Source organism: Diabrotica undecimpunctata, chromosome 2, assembly GCF_040954645.1.
Source record: "Diabrotica undecimpunctata isolate CICGRU chromosome 2, icDiaUnde3, whole genome shotgun sequence".
Classification (NCBI taxonomy): Eukaryota; Metazoa; Arthropoda; class Insecta; order Coleoptera; family Chrysomelidae; genus Diabrotica; species Diabrotica undecimpunctata.
In genome coordinates, this window is record NC_092804.1 from 146,796,340 (window position 1) to 146,813,291 (window position 16,952).

General features: G+C 31.3%; 1 protein-coding gene across 5 annotated transcripts in view; it reads left to right on the plus strand.

Annotated features, from left to right (window-relative positions):
* LOC140435026 (uncharacterized) overlaps positions 1-11,921 on the plus strand; it is a 99,600-nt gene extending 87,679 nt beyond the window's left edge. For 4 of the 5 annotated variants that reach the window (XM_072523693.1, XM_072523692.1, XM_072523694.1 and 1 more), the window contains exon 7: positions 4,789-11,921. In XM_072523693.1, the coding sequence (XP_072379794.1) occupies positions 4,789-4,924 (136 nt within the window). In that variant the 3' untranslated portion in view covers positions 4,925-11,921. The remainder of the gene's footprint in view (positions 1-4,788) is intronic. The other variant, XM_072523695.1, reaches the window with a different exon arrangement.
* Positions 11,922-16,952: the final 5,031 nt, after the last annotated feature.

Consider the following 16,952-nt stretch of genomic DNA (forward strand, 5'->3'; position numbering starts at 1 on the left):
CATGTTGATAATACATACCTACTGTTGTATATTTTTGAAGATAAGATAAGCATATTTCAAACTATTCATTTTGAGAAATTAAAAAATAACCTAGAAACAACTATAAATGCAAATGAAAGTAATATTAACTTGATTTAATTTAAGTAAAGTTTTACGAACCTAACAAATTGATTATTAAATTTATGAAGATTAATTATTAGAAACAAAACAATATATTCTAGAATTTAAATAAACTATTAAACTAATTTTTCTACAAACGTAAACAAACTATTTTCAGAATACATTTAGGGATACACATTTCTTAATATGGTTCTGAAGCTGTTTGCTTGTGACATCTTAAAACAATTACTATTTTTATTGCGAATAAGCCACAATTTAAGTTTAAAATAAGTTTATTGACGTTTCGATTTCCACTTCGGAAATCGTTCTCAAAATACAAAGCAATAATAAATTAAACAAATTTTGTTTCTTGTTACTTGGTGAAAATTCTTCTAATAATTTAATTTTATCTTTATATTGACAATTCAGACATATATTATACATTTTAAAATATACAACTTTAAAATGATATTGCCAATATTGCTGAGTTGCGTTCCTGCGACGATTTTATTGTAAGATATTTCATTCGATTACATGAAATCAACTTTAACTTAGAAATATCCGTCAAAAAAATCATAGCATATGATTCGTCTTTAAAAAGACAACCACATGCCATGATGATAGTAAAATTCTCCTGTTAGTGATTCCATAGTAAATCGTGAGGAAAAAAACCAGGAAAAAACCTCATAATACTATCCCGACATAGTATTTAGGTTACTCTCAATAAACACTAAACTCTGATTTTATATGTATGTCAGTATTTAAAAAACATAAATGATGTATCCTCAATATGTTACTGACTTACTAGTAGGGTATTTTCCTTTTATTAACTTCCACTATTATTATGGGTAACCAGATCCTACTGCATTCTGCCGAGGAATTTGCGATACAATTGGTCTCATATAGCATAATTAGAGCCGCTTCTTTGATTTTTCTCTTTTTACTACCTGTTTCTTTTAGGACTATGCTTGAATCGTTCCATTAAACCCAACATTCATTTTCTCATACGTGTTTACATATTTGAGATCTATTAAATTCTCTATTTTTAATATAAGATTTATGTTCACTTATTCTAACATTTAATGGTCTTAATGTTTCACCTAAATAAAAATGATCGAATTTACAAGGTATTTTATAAATACAATTCTTTTGTTCTTTCTTGTTCATTGTTAGGTTTAGTTTTAAATAAAATATATCTCAATGTGTTTGTTTTCTTCAATGTTGTTGAAATGTTGAATTTATTTCCTATCTTTTTTCTAATTCTTTTATGTATGGTATTGTTATTTTCCTCTCATTATTCCTTGTGTATGCTGTAGAATCTCGATCTTCAACAGTTTTTCTGTTTCATTTTGTCGATTGTTGAAAATTCCTTATTTACAAACGATACAAATATATAGTGGCGGAAGAGGGGTAATTACCAGAGAAAGTTTCTGGTTCTCCAAAAGATTATTTCATATGGTTGATTTATACAACTTTTTTAGACGAAATTTACGCAGAATCAGCAACACACTTACGTACTTATCATCACAAATCTTCTAATGGCACAACCCGATGGTGATCAACAGAATAAAACGGGTAATTTTGGCGCTACATTTGAAAACGCCGTTAGAGGATTTAGTGATTAATTTTACTCCCAGAGATCAAATTCCCTCAAACTATGGTAGAAAATAAAACAGATGGATCGAGTACATTATTTAATCATTTCCATACAAAGTCTTTGACTCTATAACGCTGTGTTTATATTTGATACTATGTTGCAACACTCACGATTTCCATTATTCGTTCTGTGGTTATTGGGCTACCAGACCACTAGCTTTTTATCTAGTACAAGAAGAATAACATAGTATTATCTTTCTTATCAAATGAATATCTTTCTATCTAAATTAAAATTCTTAAAATTCAATTTTCCCTTCCACATTTCTTTCTTAATTTCAATTCTTATTAGTAGAGTAGATAGGTACTTATCGGACATTCCAACCATTACGCCATTACTATGTTCACTCCAGAAGAGATATGAAACTAAATTGGTCACCTTCACTTTAGAAAAGCACCAAAGGCAGCAAAATTACTCCTAAAATGATGATATAATTACCGAGAAAAGGAATTGTGGTAATATGCTTCATGCATATACATTCATGTGGTAATATATATTCAACTTGATGTATATATATATATATATATATATATATATATATATATATATATATATATATATATATATATATTATTGTGATATTTAAAGTCTTGGTGCGCCAAGCAATAATTAGCTAATTAATTTTTTTTGATTAATTAAAATTATTTAAATGATATGATTATGACTCTATCACAATTTTTAATTCTTTTATCTCAGGGTTAAATTCGTGCTTCAATATCTATGCTATTACATGTGAAAGGTAAGGTCCAGAGAATACCGGAATAATAAAAAACACATATGATCTAACACTATATATTGAAATAAAAATAATGAAATAATTCACACTCAAAAGTTTTCAATAAACAAATCTCATATAAGGATTCTCAAAATTTTGTTCTCCGTACGTGAACAATCAAAATTAATGGTACAAACAATATTAATTGAAATCTCAAAATCCCAACTATTCTAACTCTCCTAATCAAAATATCTATATCCTTTCTAAATTAAGTATAAAATTTTGTTATCAATAAAAGAAAAAAAACTGCAGAAACAAAAATATCTCTCTCTGATGATGAGTGGTCCAAATCCTTGTTCCTTGTAGGCTATATTATCTCCTCTCAACCGCTCCCTATGTAATCAGCAATCTTACAGCAGATTGTTGCAAGTATATCGTCCTTAATGATCTCCTTCAAAAGCACAAATCATTCAAATTATGATAGCCTTTCTCCTCTCGATAAACTGAATCTCTCGTTGGCCCGAGTAAAAAAAATGACTCTTGGAATATCTTCTCTTTACGATAAACTGAATCTCTCGTTGGCCTGAACAGTGACTCTTGGAATATAAGTAGAGAAATATGACTTACAATATTTTGCTGCTTCAGCTTCTGTCAGATACACTAACTCCACAAAAACTCACTAACATTCAACACTACTGCTTGCTACATTTCAGGAACCGCCAGAGAACAATCACTGTTCGTCTTACAGACTTGGAAACCAACTGCTTCTCTCTTCTCTCTCCTCAATCTCGCTAAACGTTTTCCTACATACTTATCCCACCTTTTTCAATCTCCGCCAATCAAAACTCGTCACAATTCCCCCATTTTTTCATTTCGATAACAAACAAATTTTTACCTATAATTATAAATTTCCTAAAACTTATTTACAAATAATATTTTTCTATAATTCTTAAAAACTAACAAAAACCTCTTTCTATAATCCCTTCTATTGTCTTTAATCACTGCATTAATGTATTTCAATTGTCTTTGGATTTCACTTAAAATTATGCGGGTCACTCAAGTATAACAAAGAAATAATTTATGCAAAGCTTACATTTTGTTTAGTACAGGTAATCCAAGAATTTAATAACTTTCCTTCTCCGAAATGTTTGTTGGATATTATCCTACTTATCTGAATTATTTTAATGTTTTTGAACTTTGAAATATTTTAATCAACCCAATATTTTTCTCGATTTTGCATATCATAACAATATATATATATATATATTATATTATTATATTATAGAACTAACACTTAGCTGCTGGCCTAAAAATATTCAAACTACTAAAATGATCGTAATACAAAAATTAGTTAAAGAGCCGAATAAGATCAATTATTAAATACCAATAATCCTTTTGTCCAACATAGCCAAACTATTTCAAAATTTACTGTAATGGATCAATTTTGATTTTAATACATAAGACTGATTCCACAATAACAATTTGATTTTCGAGAAAAACATGCAACTCACCAACGCATAGAAGTGGTGAAATAAACAACGTTGGAAATAATGTCAATTGCATCTTTAACCCTATTTCAAGTAACTAGTGTCGAGTGTCGATGCACACTATCCTAGAAGGATTGACGGCTTTACGTGCACTCCGAAGCACCGTGAACGGCTTATATCATTTTTAGAAATAAAAATGCCGTTATTGGCAACGAGATTTAAACTCGTGCGCTCTAGCTTAGAATGCCAGTATCTTGCCGCTAAGCTGCGGCCATCAGTCCTCAGGCGAAGCCACGTTGCTCCAGATTAGGTGACATATTTTATGAAAAATATCAGTGCCTGCGTCTCCTATTGACACAAGCATTTCCGTGACTATATGGTCTACTCCAAGTGTTTTATGAGTTTTCAGCTTTCTTAGTGCATCAACCACTCCTTAATATTAATATCGGTAGTTCTATTTCTGCACATTCAGTTACCAGAGGGCCATCTTCCTGTCACATCGCTAAGCATCTTAAAGAAAAGTTACGAGTAACTAGTTATTGTTTAAATGTCTCCTGTTTCGTTTTTATGTACATGCTGTTCGACTGCGTTGCATAGATAGTTTAGATAATCATTTTGCTCGTCCCTACACTGCTGCTTTATTTTTTTACTGAGCTTTGACTGTTCTGAGCGTGCTTTAGATAATTAGAGCCTTTGGGATTTAAGATTTCTTCGGATTTTAATTTTTTTTTCGTGTTTTTACTTTTAATTTTAATCTTAAGAAAACTAGAATAAGTTTGAAATGTAAATTTTTGGTTTAACCAAATGGTTCTAATACATTTGTTTTCTTTCAGTGCTCAGCCATTGCAACCAATTATTGCCACAGATGACGAACAGACAAGCGTCATAACTTCTACCTCACAGCAAGCAAGGTTTCGAGTAGATACAGAAGAGGACGATGGTAGTAACAACCAACCTGCCAATGCTTAGAATCAATTTTAATAATGTAGTGTTTAAATTTTAGATGGATACTATTTTCTAAATATTAAGTAATTACCCGATTTTCGATGTGTGCCATTTCGAGAAACCAATTCTTCTCTAATATTAGAATATAAAATTTTAGCTAATTTTTAATGGAAAAGCGGACGTTTTGTGTTATAATACTCTGTTAAAAATAACAGAAAATTTGTAGGTGTTATTAAAATTGTGAAAATTGTAGCACTAGTGCGAATTTCAATGATTATGTAAGAATTTTATGAACGATTTGTTTTTGGTATATTTATTTAATTTTTTCATAATTACTCTTTATATAAGTTACACATCACATTAGATCTTATGCTTTTGTTTTATCTGTTAAATTGATAACTTCTTTAGATTGAAACTTGTTTGTAATTTACTGAACAATTGCCTTCTTGCTGTTTAATCTTCCATCTTTGCCATAAACTTTGCTGTAACCCAGTTTATGTCATATGCTATGGACAGATTCTATACTCATGCCAATATTTTCTGAAATTGCTCTAAATGAAATTCGACGATTCTCTCTAATAAAGCTTTCTACACATGCCACATTCCTGAATGTTGATGAAGTACTCAATGTAACTGGTTGCGGCTTATCATTCGTCTTTTCTCTTCCACTCTTAAATTTTCGAAACAATTCAAATCAATGACCGCACGCTGGGTTAATACAATTAATTCTAAAACTAAGATTAACATTATTACAAAAAATAATAATAAACTTACCAGGACTCCGGATTGAACTGCGTCGATTTTAACTGTGTCGAGTCTTAACAGGGCTTCCGTCGTGTTAGTCTCCTGAGCCTCCAGACACCACACTGTTCACTGTGCACTGAGTAGTGCACTTTTTTCTCAAGATTTCTTATTATTGGTTGTAATTCTTCTCTATTTATTAGTAATGCAAACATAAGAAATTTGTGCTTTCAATTATAAATAAATCATGTTCTTTTATTATTGCTTTCCCTTAAAATTTCCTTCATAACAAAACTGAACAGAATGTATGTCTTTCGTTGGTTATAAATTGTGATATTTCATTATTTTTTTACCTCATTTTTTTGTATTTTCTTAAGTTAACTCTTTTTCTCTCAGACTTTTCCCACTTAATTTTAATATAGGCGACTATCTTCGTAAATGTGTGCTAGATAATACATTTAGTTTTTTAATTATGATTAGTTATCGGTCAAATCGTGTATTTTAAATAACCAACATAAAAAAGATTTATTTAAATAAATTTACCAAAAAATCGTAAAATTTAAAGGATCGTAATATTTAAATATTTAAAATAATAAAGTACGAATGAGTACTAGTGCCTTCATAAACAAACATAGGTTTGTTTCTCTAGCTCTTGGGAACCGTTTGATGTGCATTAAAACAATCGCGTTTGTGAAGATCAAATCCGAATCTAAATTGGTTATTTCAATTTTTTGCAGTGTAGCAAACTGTTTACAGTTCAAGAGAAATAAAGGGAATAAATTACCCAAATACTTTCACAATTAGTAAAAACTATTATTTCTTGTTCACAAATATAAATATTGTCTTAAATTTTTGTCTATAGTAAAATGCTGAGGCGAGCGTCACGGAAGTAACGCCACGACACAGTGTCACGGAAGTAGCGCCACGAAATAGCGGTCTTCACATCGATTCACTATTCTCCATCTATTCGATTCTAGTCATCATTATATTTATTCTAAGCAGGTTTAAATTAATAACTATGGAAATAACTATGGAAAATAACAAAATACAGAGATTAAACGAAAAGTAAATAATTAAAAGAATATCTGTCAATAAAAGATGTAGTAAAACAAAGAAAAAAAGATCGATACTATAATTTAATTTTTATCGATTCTCGAATGATTTCTTCTCAAACTTTAACAGTCATCATAAATGTCATCTAGTTAATAACAATATTGAATCATCTGTTCAAATTTTTATTCCATACATTTCTCGTTTGAAAACAAGTTCATATAACTACAATGTCTGGTTTTTAAAACTATCAGTTTGACTGCTGTATTTAAGTGAGGCAAAAGAGTTATTAGTTAAACATTTTAAGTTATATTTTGGAATAGATTTCTAGATGAGCACATATTAAATATGGCTTTTTACGAAATTATATTTTACCATCATAAAAAAACATGTATAAAATATGAATCAAATATGCCGAAATATATAAAAATGGTGAAAAATGGTTTTTAACCCAACATGTGAAAATTATTGTATACATAATATAAAAAAAATTGGCAAAAAGTAATGAAATATAAAAAGTATATGTATATATGAAAAAGATTTACTGCAAACAATGAATATATTGGAATATATAAAAATAGTATTAATTAAAGATTGTTATTTGCTACCAAACTAAAAATTCAGAGCTCAATTCTTCGAAGAAGACAAGTAACGTTGGGCGCCAATGTGTAGCGATAAGACTACCAAAGAGAATTGAAATACTATTATAAAAATAATACCTCAATCAACCATGGGAGCTTATCGTCTATGCTTCACCTAGCTCAGTATCTTAAGTGTAAATTCGTCTTGTCTTTAACTAGGAATTAAGCCATGAACCCCTAGCTGATAGCAAATAAAACAATTTATTAAAAAAAATATTTAAATACCAAAAGATAACCCTGAAAATGCTTTACAGTAAATAAAATTTGGCGATATTTATGGTATCATGGCATCGATGGGCTGCTTGCTACCAATTATCTGTGGCCTTCAAATTAGGTAATTAGGTCTTCCAGAGCATGTTACTCCATATTACATTTGTGTGGCCTCCCAATTAGATGGTTTCAGAAATATCCCATAAAATCTTCAATACAGCTAATAAACCTTGAATACGGCCAATAGCCTAAAATATAAGTAACAGTTTGTATTAGAGACACATTATCAAAAGGGGTTTAACTTCCTTGCCATTTTACAAAATTACATTGAAACAAATTGCAGATGGCAAGGATAAAATGAAATATAACTATTATTACTTAGTTAAAGTCTGTTAAGATTCCAACATACGTATAACTGGAAACATGGTTTCGAAAGAAGTGAGGTTACCAAGGTTAAAAATGCTGTCAGAATTATAGAATATAGATTACAATGAAAGTACTCACCCCAAGAGAATTCTGCAGACCAAGCTTAATATAATTCTTACCTTCTCTTATAAATTTTAAGTATACCTAGACAAGAAACATATCCCACTATGTCAGAAAGACTGATTGACAGAAAGTAAGTGGGAGACTGAAATGAAGTTAGCACAGATGTCATAGGATGTATGTCTATGATGGAATTAGATGTCAAAATAGAACAGAGTATTTAGTCTCCCGGACAGAGAGAAAGAATAGAACTATTTATTCTACCGGAAAGAAAGATAAAGAGGGCGCCAACTACTTTTTGAAGAAAAAATAGTAATAACGAAACTGGAGGTAAAGGAATTAATAAATTAATAAAGAAATTAAAATAAAATAATTATTTAAATATAAATTAATAAAGATGTGACGTTTATAACATTACAAATAGTAAACAGTTAGATGAGTCCATTTACATGACGATGGGAGTCCGTTATACACCATGCAAACTTTTTTAATCTTATTAAAATTTTAATCTATAAAAATAATAAAATTACTTTATTCAATTTTAAAAATATTATTAATTTTTAAAAATACATAAAACATAGTATGAAACCTTTTCTTTTTTGAGGTTAGCTTTACGTTACCACATTATGTTTTTTCCATGTCATATTTTTTTACATTCCATAATAATGCTGACATCTAGTACCTATATATTGCTGTAGAAACAAATCTTATGATTTTAAGTACTTTGTTATATATTTTTCAAATAAAATTTAAATTGGTTTAAAAGTTACCATAGATAAATCTGTAAATATTTAAAACGTTTAAAATAATTTTAATACTTATATATTACATATTTTATAACTTTTTATAATGAAATTATTTTTAAAGCGAAAAAGAAAATATTTCGTTTTTAGGTTTTTGGTAAACATTAGCTGTAAGTTGTGAAGTTGGGAAATTATTGTTTTAAAGTGTGAATATGGGCTTGGTATTCTTTTTCAACTTGTTTTTAATATTTTTTTTTAATATTTTTCAAAGTTTTTCAGTGTCTAAGATCTTATTTGGAATGTATCCTGGTTACTTCATTTTCTTCTAATACTGCCAATCCATTAGGGAGATTGGCCATCGACAATTTTCACCTTGTGTACATTTCTACAGAACAATCAATGGTGATTAGCTAGAAGTATTTTCTTCAATTTTTCAGACAAGAAATATACCTTATACCTTGGACTTTAGTTTCCATAAATATACCTGTTTGTTGCTTGTAGTATGACCCGTCGTTTGATTTTTTTAAAGAAACGTTTTCTCCTTTCTTGATTTACTCTTCTTGTATTTCTTAAATAAAGGGCACAGAGTGACGTTTTGTTGCGTTGTCTTGCAGACTTACCTTTCTACTAACAACTCCACCAACGCCTGATGTTTAAGTGGTTCGTTTCGAGCATCAACTTACCTCCCGCCTCATGCGATTCGAAGCCTTTTCTTGAAGAGTTTTCCGCAAGAGCTGTCAGAAAAGCTACTACAGGGATAGCTGGTATGTGGTGTTTAATCGTTCATAGTGACCTCGCCTTTTGATTGCAGAATTTTTGAATTAGAATTTGCAGATCCAAGCGTTGAATCGTTCACATAGACAGGGAACATGGACACGGAGCGTGAGCTGGGATTAGGCCGTTGGTGTCGTGAGGCAATTTCGTTTTATCCGTCTGAATACTTGTCGGTGCGATAATATATGTGACGCACTTACTCGAGTGGGTAATGGTGCGAAGCTACCATTTGTGAGATTATATTTGAACGCATCTAAGGCCGTATTTTTTCTAGTCAAAGATGTCAAATTTATCTCTTGGAATTTCGAGAGTCGAAGGATTCAAAACAATTTGAATTTACTAGGCAATCGTAGTTCGCTACGATTGCCCACGAGCCCTTATTTTCGTTGAGATTATCGATTTATGCTAGGGTAGGATCGACCTTTGCCGTCAAACCAGATCTTTAATCGAACAAACATGGGTATGCTAATCTTTTTGATGTTGGAACTCGGAATTGTCTGGGGATTACTTAGTAGGGTGTTGTACCTGGTAGAGCAGTCTCCACGTCGCGATCTATTCAGACTTAGCTCTAAGCTTGAGAATCCGTCGTGTGCGCTACATGAGATGTCTGGTATGTAGCTGTATCTTTTTCTGTTTAGAGATAGTTTTTGAGCATGAGTTTAGTGCGAATACTATTTTTTCCCTTTTATGATTCGTTCTTTGATTTCTGTTGCTGTGCATCCATTTCCCCCCTTAAACGTAAGGAAATTACATTTCCATCTTCTAAGTTTAGTTAATCGTTTTCCACTCCTTATGTACAGATGGATTTTTTTTGTTGAGTTAACATTTAGTTCCCATCGCACGTATTCCTGTGTCATGACTATTTGATCGTCCTTGAAATGAAGCGTATATAGAGTTGATTCATCTTCTTCAGTGCCTCACTCTCACAGGTAAATTTTGTAGAACGTTGGAGATAGATTACAGCCTTGCCTTAGTCCGTTATTAACCCTAAAATTCTCAGAGGACTCGTTGTTAATCTTTATTTTTGACCGAAAATCGTTATAGAAGTTTTATGAACCAAATTTAAGCATCATAAGCAATTAAATTCCTTAGAGCCTTTTATTTTACACCATATTTTATACAACTTTGATTTGTTTGCTTTTCTCCACTTTCCCCCACTGTTTCTTAAAACCATTAAAGGTAATTTTAATTCCTTGATTATTTAAATATTATTTGAACATTTCTGAAGTTTATAGTGGAAATATAGATGGAGTCTCCAGAATATCCTAGATAACATATTCTTCTCAGGGATTTAATTTATTGGTTCATCATTTTCTGTGCTATGCAGGGTCCGGACTTTTTTTGTTTTATTCCTCTATATTGATATATTCTCAATATCTTTATACTTTTTTCCTTATTTCCTATATCTCCCCTTGTTCGTTTTTAACCACAGTACCGTACATCATAGCTGGTGTTACGGCGTAATCTATTTCTCTATTTTTTTTCCAGATTTTACTTTTCACATTAGTAGTTACAATTTTGTTTATAGTAACTCCATCTTCCGTGTACACTTTGGCTGCATTACGGCCGATTTATAATAGACGGCTTTCGAAAAACAACAAACACGTGTAGAATAATGGTGGAGCTCGGATTGAAGGGAAATTCAATCGTCCACTTTAATTTCAACGTCTTTTCTCTGCGCAAAGTATCCAAACCAATGGTGTTTCTCAAGTGTGAACTGTAGATGTATTGTCGAAATAAAATGTTATTCCTAACGTGGTCCAAGAGCTTCCAGTGTGGTCCAAGAGCTTCCAGTGTAGTCTAAGAGCTTCCAGTGTAGTCCAAGGGCTTCCAACTTCTTGAATTTGCAGTTAACCTAATTCGCCATCAAAGGGAAGTCTTCTGGAATATGCATTTTTCAATATAATGCAATCATTTGTTAGCATATCATTTATTTTCTAGTTTAATTAAAATGTTGTTTATAAGATGGATTTCTTAAATTATTATTTTTTCTAAGGGAGCAAGAATCACGTAACGTAAGGTAAAGCGCCTTCTATAATTAAAAAAGTGAAAATCATTTTTGTCTTGGACATTTGCTCGTCTCTTAGATGTGTGGTTTTATTATTAATCTTTTTAGGCAATTTTAATTTTAGAGGAAGCCTAAGAAATCAAAATAATGTCTTTGTCTTTCTTAATATAATACAACATTTCTGGATATTAGCCAAATATACACACTATATAAACTTTTGATCTGTGATATTGGATTTGTCAGGAGTGTGTTGCTTTTCACTTTAGCTTATGTAAAAACTTTTTATTTATTTTTGCTTTTGTAATCATTAACGTAAAATTAATTATAATTCGTTTGTTAAAAATAAATAAAAACTTAAAATAGTAGTTTTATTTTCCCATTTCTTTATTTCTTTATTCGCCACAGAATAACTTACTTAATATGTATTATAAACTTTAACCATCGGCAAATAAATTTTCAATCAATCTGCTTTCTTTCTCTATCCGTTTAAATGTTAACTAGAAATACTTTCTACGCCTTACACGTTGGGGGCCATTTGTTAAGATTGTTTATTTTGACTTTAATCTTAGTTTATTGAGCCAATAAAAAAATATAACTTATTTGTTATCAAAAGTAAAATAAACTGCTTATATTACCTGTGTTCGATGGATTCAAAGATTTTCTAGTTGTCTTTTATCGGGATAGAGAAGAAGGATAAGAATAAAAAAAAATATTATATTACAAAAATTTACGTTTCTTTATTTTATATGAACGAATAAAACAATTATCAAATTCTGTCGTTATCTTGTCAATCAGCATACAAGAAAATAAATCAAATTCTTATAATAATAAGATTTTAAATCTACATACATTTATATTAAGTGAAAACCAATTTTACTTAAATTTTTCTTTACTTGAAACAAAGAAAACAACAAAACTTTAAACTTTTGATTAGCCTAACAAAACCTCAGTTCTTAAATTTGATTGCTAACGACCATGATGTCAAACCGATCCTTCACAGATATAAAATTCAATTGTACAAAACACTTACAGCTTATTTTCTTATTGAGTTGTATGTTGGAACATACCCAGAAAAATCCAGTCTCCTCAACGATGTGATCTCTCTTTTTTGGCACCTAGGCTCCTTCCTAACGTCTCTGCAAACCTGCTGCACTAATCAAAAACACCTGATGCACTTCTCCAAAAACTCAACTACTTATTAATGACACAAGGACCTCCTTTTGTCAACTTGATGCCGTAAAACTACTTTCACAAATCTTCACAAAATGCCAACGGTAGATACAAGGACCTCTTTCAATCTAATTGCTATCTCCTTCTGCAAAACTATTCAATTCTTTTCAAAATGCCGGTATCCAACTCACGTACCACACCCTATCTTGAGACAAACGACTGTTTCCTTCGATGACCAAATTATCACTGACTTCTCCGGTTTTCATGATCGGCTCACAAATTCCCATTTAAAAACGACCGTCCAATCAAAAGCTCAAATTGTGTTTACCATGATTTTGGAAAAGCCTAATTTCGGTTTCAGAGAAAAACTAAATAGCTTACTTTAAAATTGGTTTTGTCAATACACAATTTATACATATTTCAAAAGATTAGAACATGGTCATTTAATACTCGATTATACAAACAATGAAAAGATTAACTTACAGGTAAAATGTCCTCTAATTCTAAACAAAGGTTTTTTGATAATTTTGTTTGAAACGGAAAAAGGTCGTTTGCCAAACAAATTTCTATTCTTATCTACACTAAATCTTATCTTAAATTACTATATACAATTTGTTTATATTGATATCTTAAAATTTTATTTCGATGGATTTTTTATTTATTTTTCTTTGGTTGGGAAAGAAGAAACATAACAATATATATAATATATACATACATATATATATATATATATATATATATATATATATATATATATATATATATATATATATATATACATATATAATCAAAATTCTTTTCGATATGTAGTCCACAAAAATACGTTTATAAATGTTGAACATCGTTAATAATACCACAACAAACTGACCATCAGAGATCATCTATTATTTCGATAAGATGTATGCGCGACGAATAATAAAAGAGCAAAAGACATTTCGATAACACGCTGTAAGTGCATTTTCGTGCTGTATTCAGTTCCTGGAAGCGCGAGCGACCGGTCCAAGACAGTTCCTTCTCCAAGAGTGCAAAGACTTAATTTATGGGATTTGGGCGGACTCCACTAACGAACGAGATAAACCGTGTTTGAATTTTGCATATTAAATTTGCGTATAAAATACAGAAAATTTACGTAATCATTGTGTTTAGTAAAGTATATTAAGTATACTTGAACCTTATAGATTCTTTAATAACTTAATATATAAGACAGTCGGATATAGAACTATGTGAACTACAAAACTATAGTTCAGTTCAGAGTTCTTGACTTATTAAACGAAATAAATAAATACTTTTTTGATTAGTCGGCAAATCTAATATTACTCAACGTTACTCCATTCACAATAACACCTTCTGTTATCTACATTAAGGTTTTCTTAGATATTACCTCTGAATAGAAGTTAAAGAGTAAATGCTCTTGTTTCACTCGTTGTTTCTATTTATTTTATCCTATAGTCCTAAAGCACTTTCTGAAAAACAAGAAGGAATACTTGTGAACGGCGAAGTCATCAATAATTTGCGATATGCGGACGATACATTACTCCTAGCTTCTAGTCAAGAAGATCTGCAAACACTACTTGATAGTGTCGTTGAGAATTGTAGGGAGGCAGGTATGGATCTGAACATACGGAAAACCAAAATACTCGTAATAAGTAAACAACAGCATATAAAACCGTCTATATATGTAAATAATACCAATATTGAGCAAGTTGATAAAATCGTTTACCTTGGACAGCAATTAAATTGTAACGCAGAAAGTCACGGCGAAATTAGATCTAGGATAGAGCAGGCTAGAGCATCTTTTAGAAGGATGTCCAAGGTGTTATGTAACAGAGACCTAAAATTGGCATTGAGGATCCGCCTACTTCGCTGCTACGCGTTCTCGGTCTTACTTTATGGTGTCGAGTCCTGGACTGTGAATAAAATCTATCTAAATCGCCTTGAGGCTTTCGAAATGTGGTGCTATAGAAGAATTTTAAAAGTTTCCTGGGTGGAGAACATTCGAAACTCCACAATACTAGAACGTCTCAGCAAGACTACTGAGATCATAAAAAGCATCAAGCAGAGAAAGCTGGAGTATTTCGGATATGTAATGAGAGGTCCCAAATATAGGTTGCTACAAAATATCATGCAAGGAAAAATAGCAGGCAAACGCAGTCCAGGAAGAAGAAGAACCTCATGGTTGAAGAACTTGCGAGATTGGTATGGTGTTGATACAAGCATGCTATTTAGTGTGGCATGGCAATAAAATTAAAATAGCTATGATGGTAACCAACGTTCTGAAAGGACATGGTACATGAAAAAGAAGATAGTTCTTGTTCAATTTTTGTTGTTGCGACTTTATGCCACTATAGATTTGTAATGATTCGTAAATCTTTATAGGCTAATCCAGCTGTTTTCAATATTTCCAGCATTTTGTTATGTTTCGAGACATAATCCTTTCTATGAGCTTTACGGGTTTCAAGTTTATCAGTAGGGTGGTAACCAGGCTAAATATTAAAAATCATTTAGCCTAAAAGGTAATAGCTGCGCATAATAAACGTGGTAAAGCAGTGATCAGTAAATTAGAGATCTGATGGCTACTGACGTCCCGGTAGTCTTGAGAACGACTCAAGTAAAAAATTAAAAACTCAGTGTAGCAATATTCGGCGTAGTTGTATCATAAAACTAAGAAAGTTTAGTATATATATATATATATATATATATATATATATATATATATATACATATATATATATATATATATATATATATATATATATATATATATATATATATATATATATATATATATATATATATATATATCATCATCATCATTTTGGCTTTACAACCCTGTGTGGGTCCTAGCCTCCCCAAGAATTTTTCTCCAGTCGTCCCTATCCATCGCCTTCCTCCGCCAAGCACGTATTTCCATATTTCTCATATCTTGGTCTATGTTATCTAGGAATCTTGTTCTGGGTCTTCCTCTTCTTCTTTGACCAATAGGTCTATCAAGGAGCGTTTTTCTAGCTGGGTCGGTTTGCTCCATCCGCATTACATGGCCTACCCACCTCAGACGTCCTATCTTTATGTGTTTTACGATATCTGGTTCCTGGTATATCCTATAGAGTTCGAAGTTGTATCGTCTTCTCCAGACACCATTTTCATTTACCGCTCCATAGATGCGCCTTAGTATTTTTCTTTCGAAACATCCTAACATGTTTTCATTGCTTTTTGTTAAAGTCCAGGTTTCTGAACCATATGTTAGGACTGGGCGTATTATTGTTTTGTAGAGTTTTACTTTTGTATTTCTTGATATAACTGTAGATTTAAAAAGGAGATTAAGCCCAAACTAGCATCTATTAGCCGTGCAAATTCTGCGGTTTATCTCTGCGGTAGTGTCATTTTCAGTATTGACGAGCGTTCCCAGGTATACAAATTCGTTAACTGCTTCGATGACGTCATCTTCTATAACAAGTGGCCGTAGTGTTTGTGATTGCGTACCTATTTTCATGTATTTTGTTTTGTTGGTGTTTATTATTAAACCCATTTTTGTAGCCGCTTCCTTTAATGCTACGTACGCCTCTCGTGCTGCGTTTTCCGTTCTCCCAACAATATTGATATCATCAGCATGTCGTCTCCGGTGTAATTAATAAACGTAAGAAAAACTGATTGCAACTTGGTGCAAGTTTCCATGTTTATTAATCTGTCCAACTATTGCGCAATATGGTGTTATATTGCGTAGTTGGCCGGTACGCTCTTATTGTGGCATTATCTTGAAGAGACAATGCCATTGTGGTTTTATTAGGTGGTGGAAATAAAACACATTCTTTCTAAGAAGAAAAAAACTCAGCTTCAGAGTCTTAGAAAGAAACAGAGCCCTTCGAGCAAAGTGCTCTAGGGAGCTACCCTACACGGGTAAAACCATGTGTTGACACAGACTTCACTACTGACTTGAGATCCGAAAATGTCCCATATTTAAAGATAAATTAACTTTTATATGAAACTTTTTCATTTCTCAACCAATTAGATTTAATTATATGTTCCAGAAGGAAGGGCGATGCACATCGAGATGCGTGATTGGTGGCATCTGATGACATCCCCCCTGCTTTGGAGACTCTGAGGCTGATAAAAAAAGATGATTTTATTAAAATACTTAGGAAAACAATTTTTTTGACAAATCACATAGAAAAGAAAAAAAAATGCATAAAATATATCAAATATAACATGAAATATATCAAAATGAATATGTC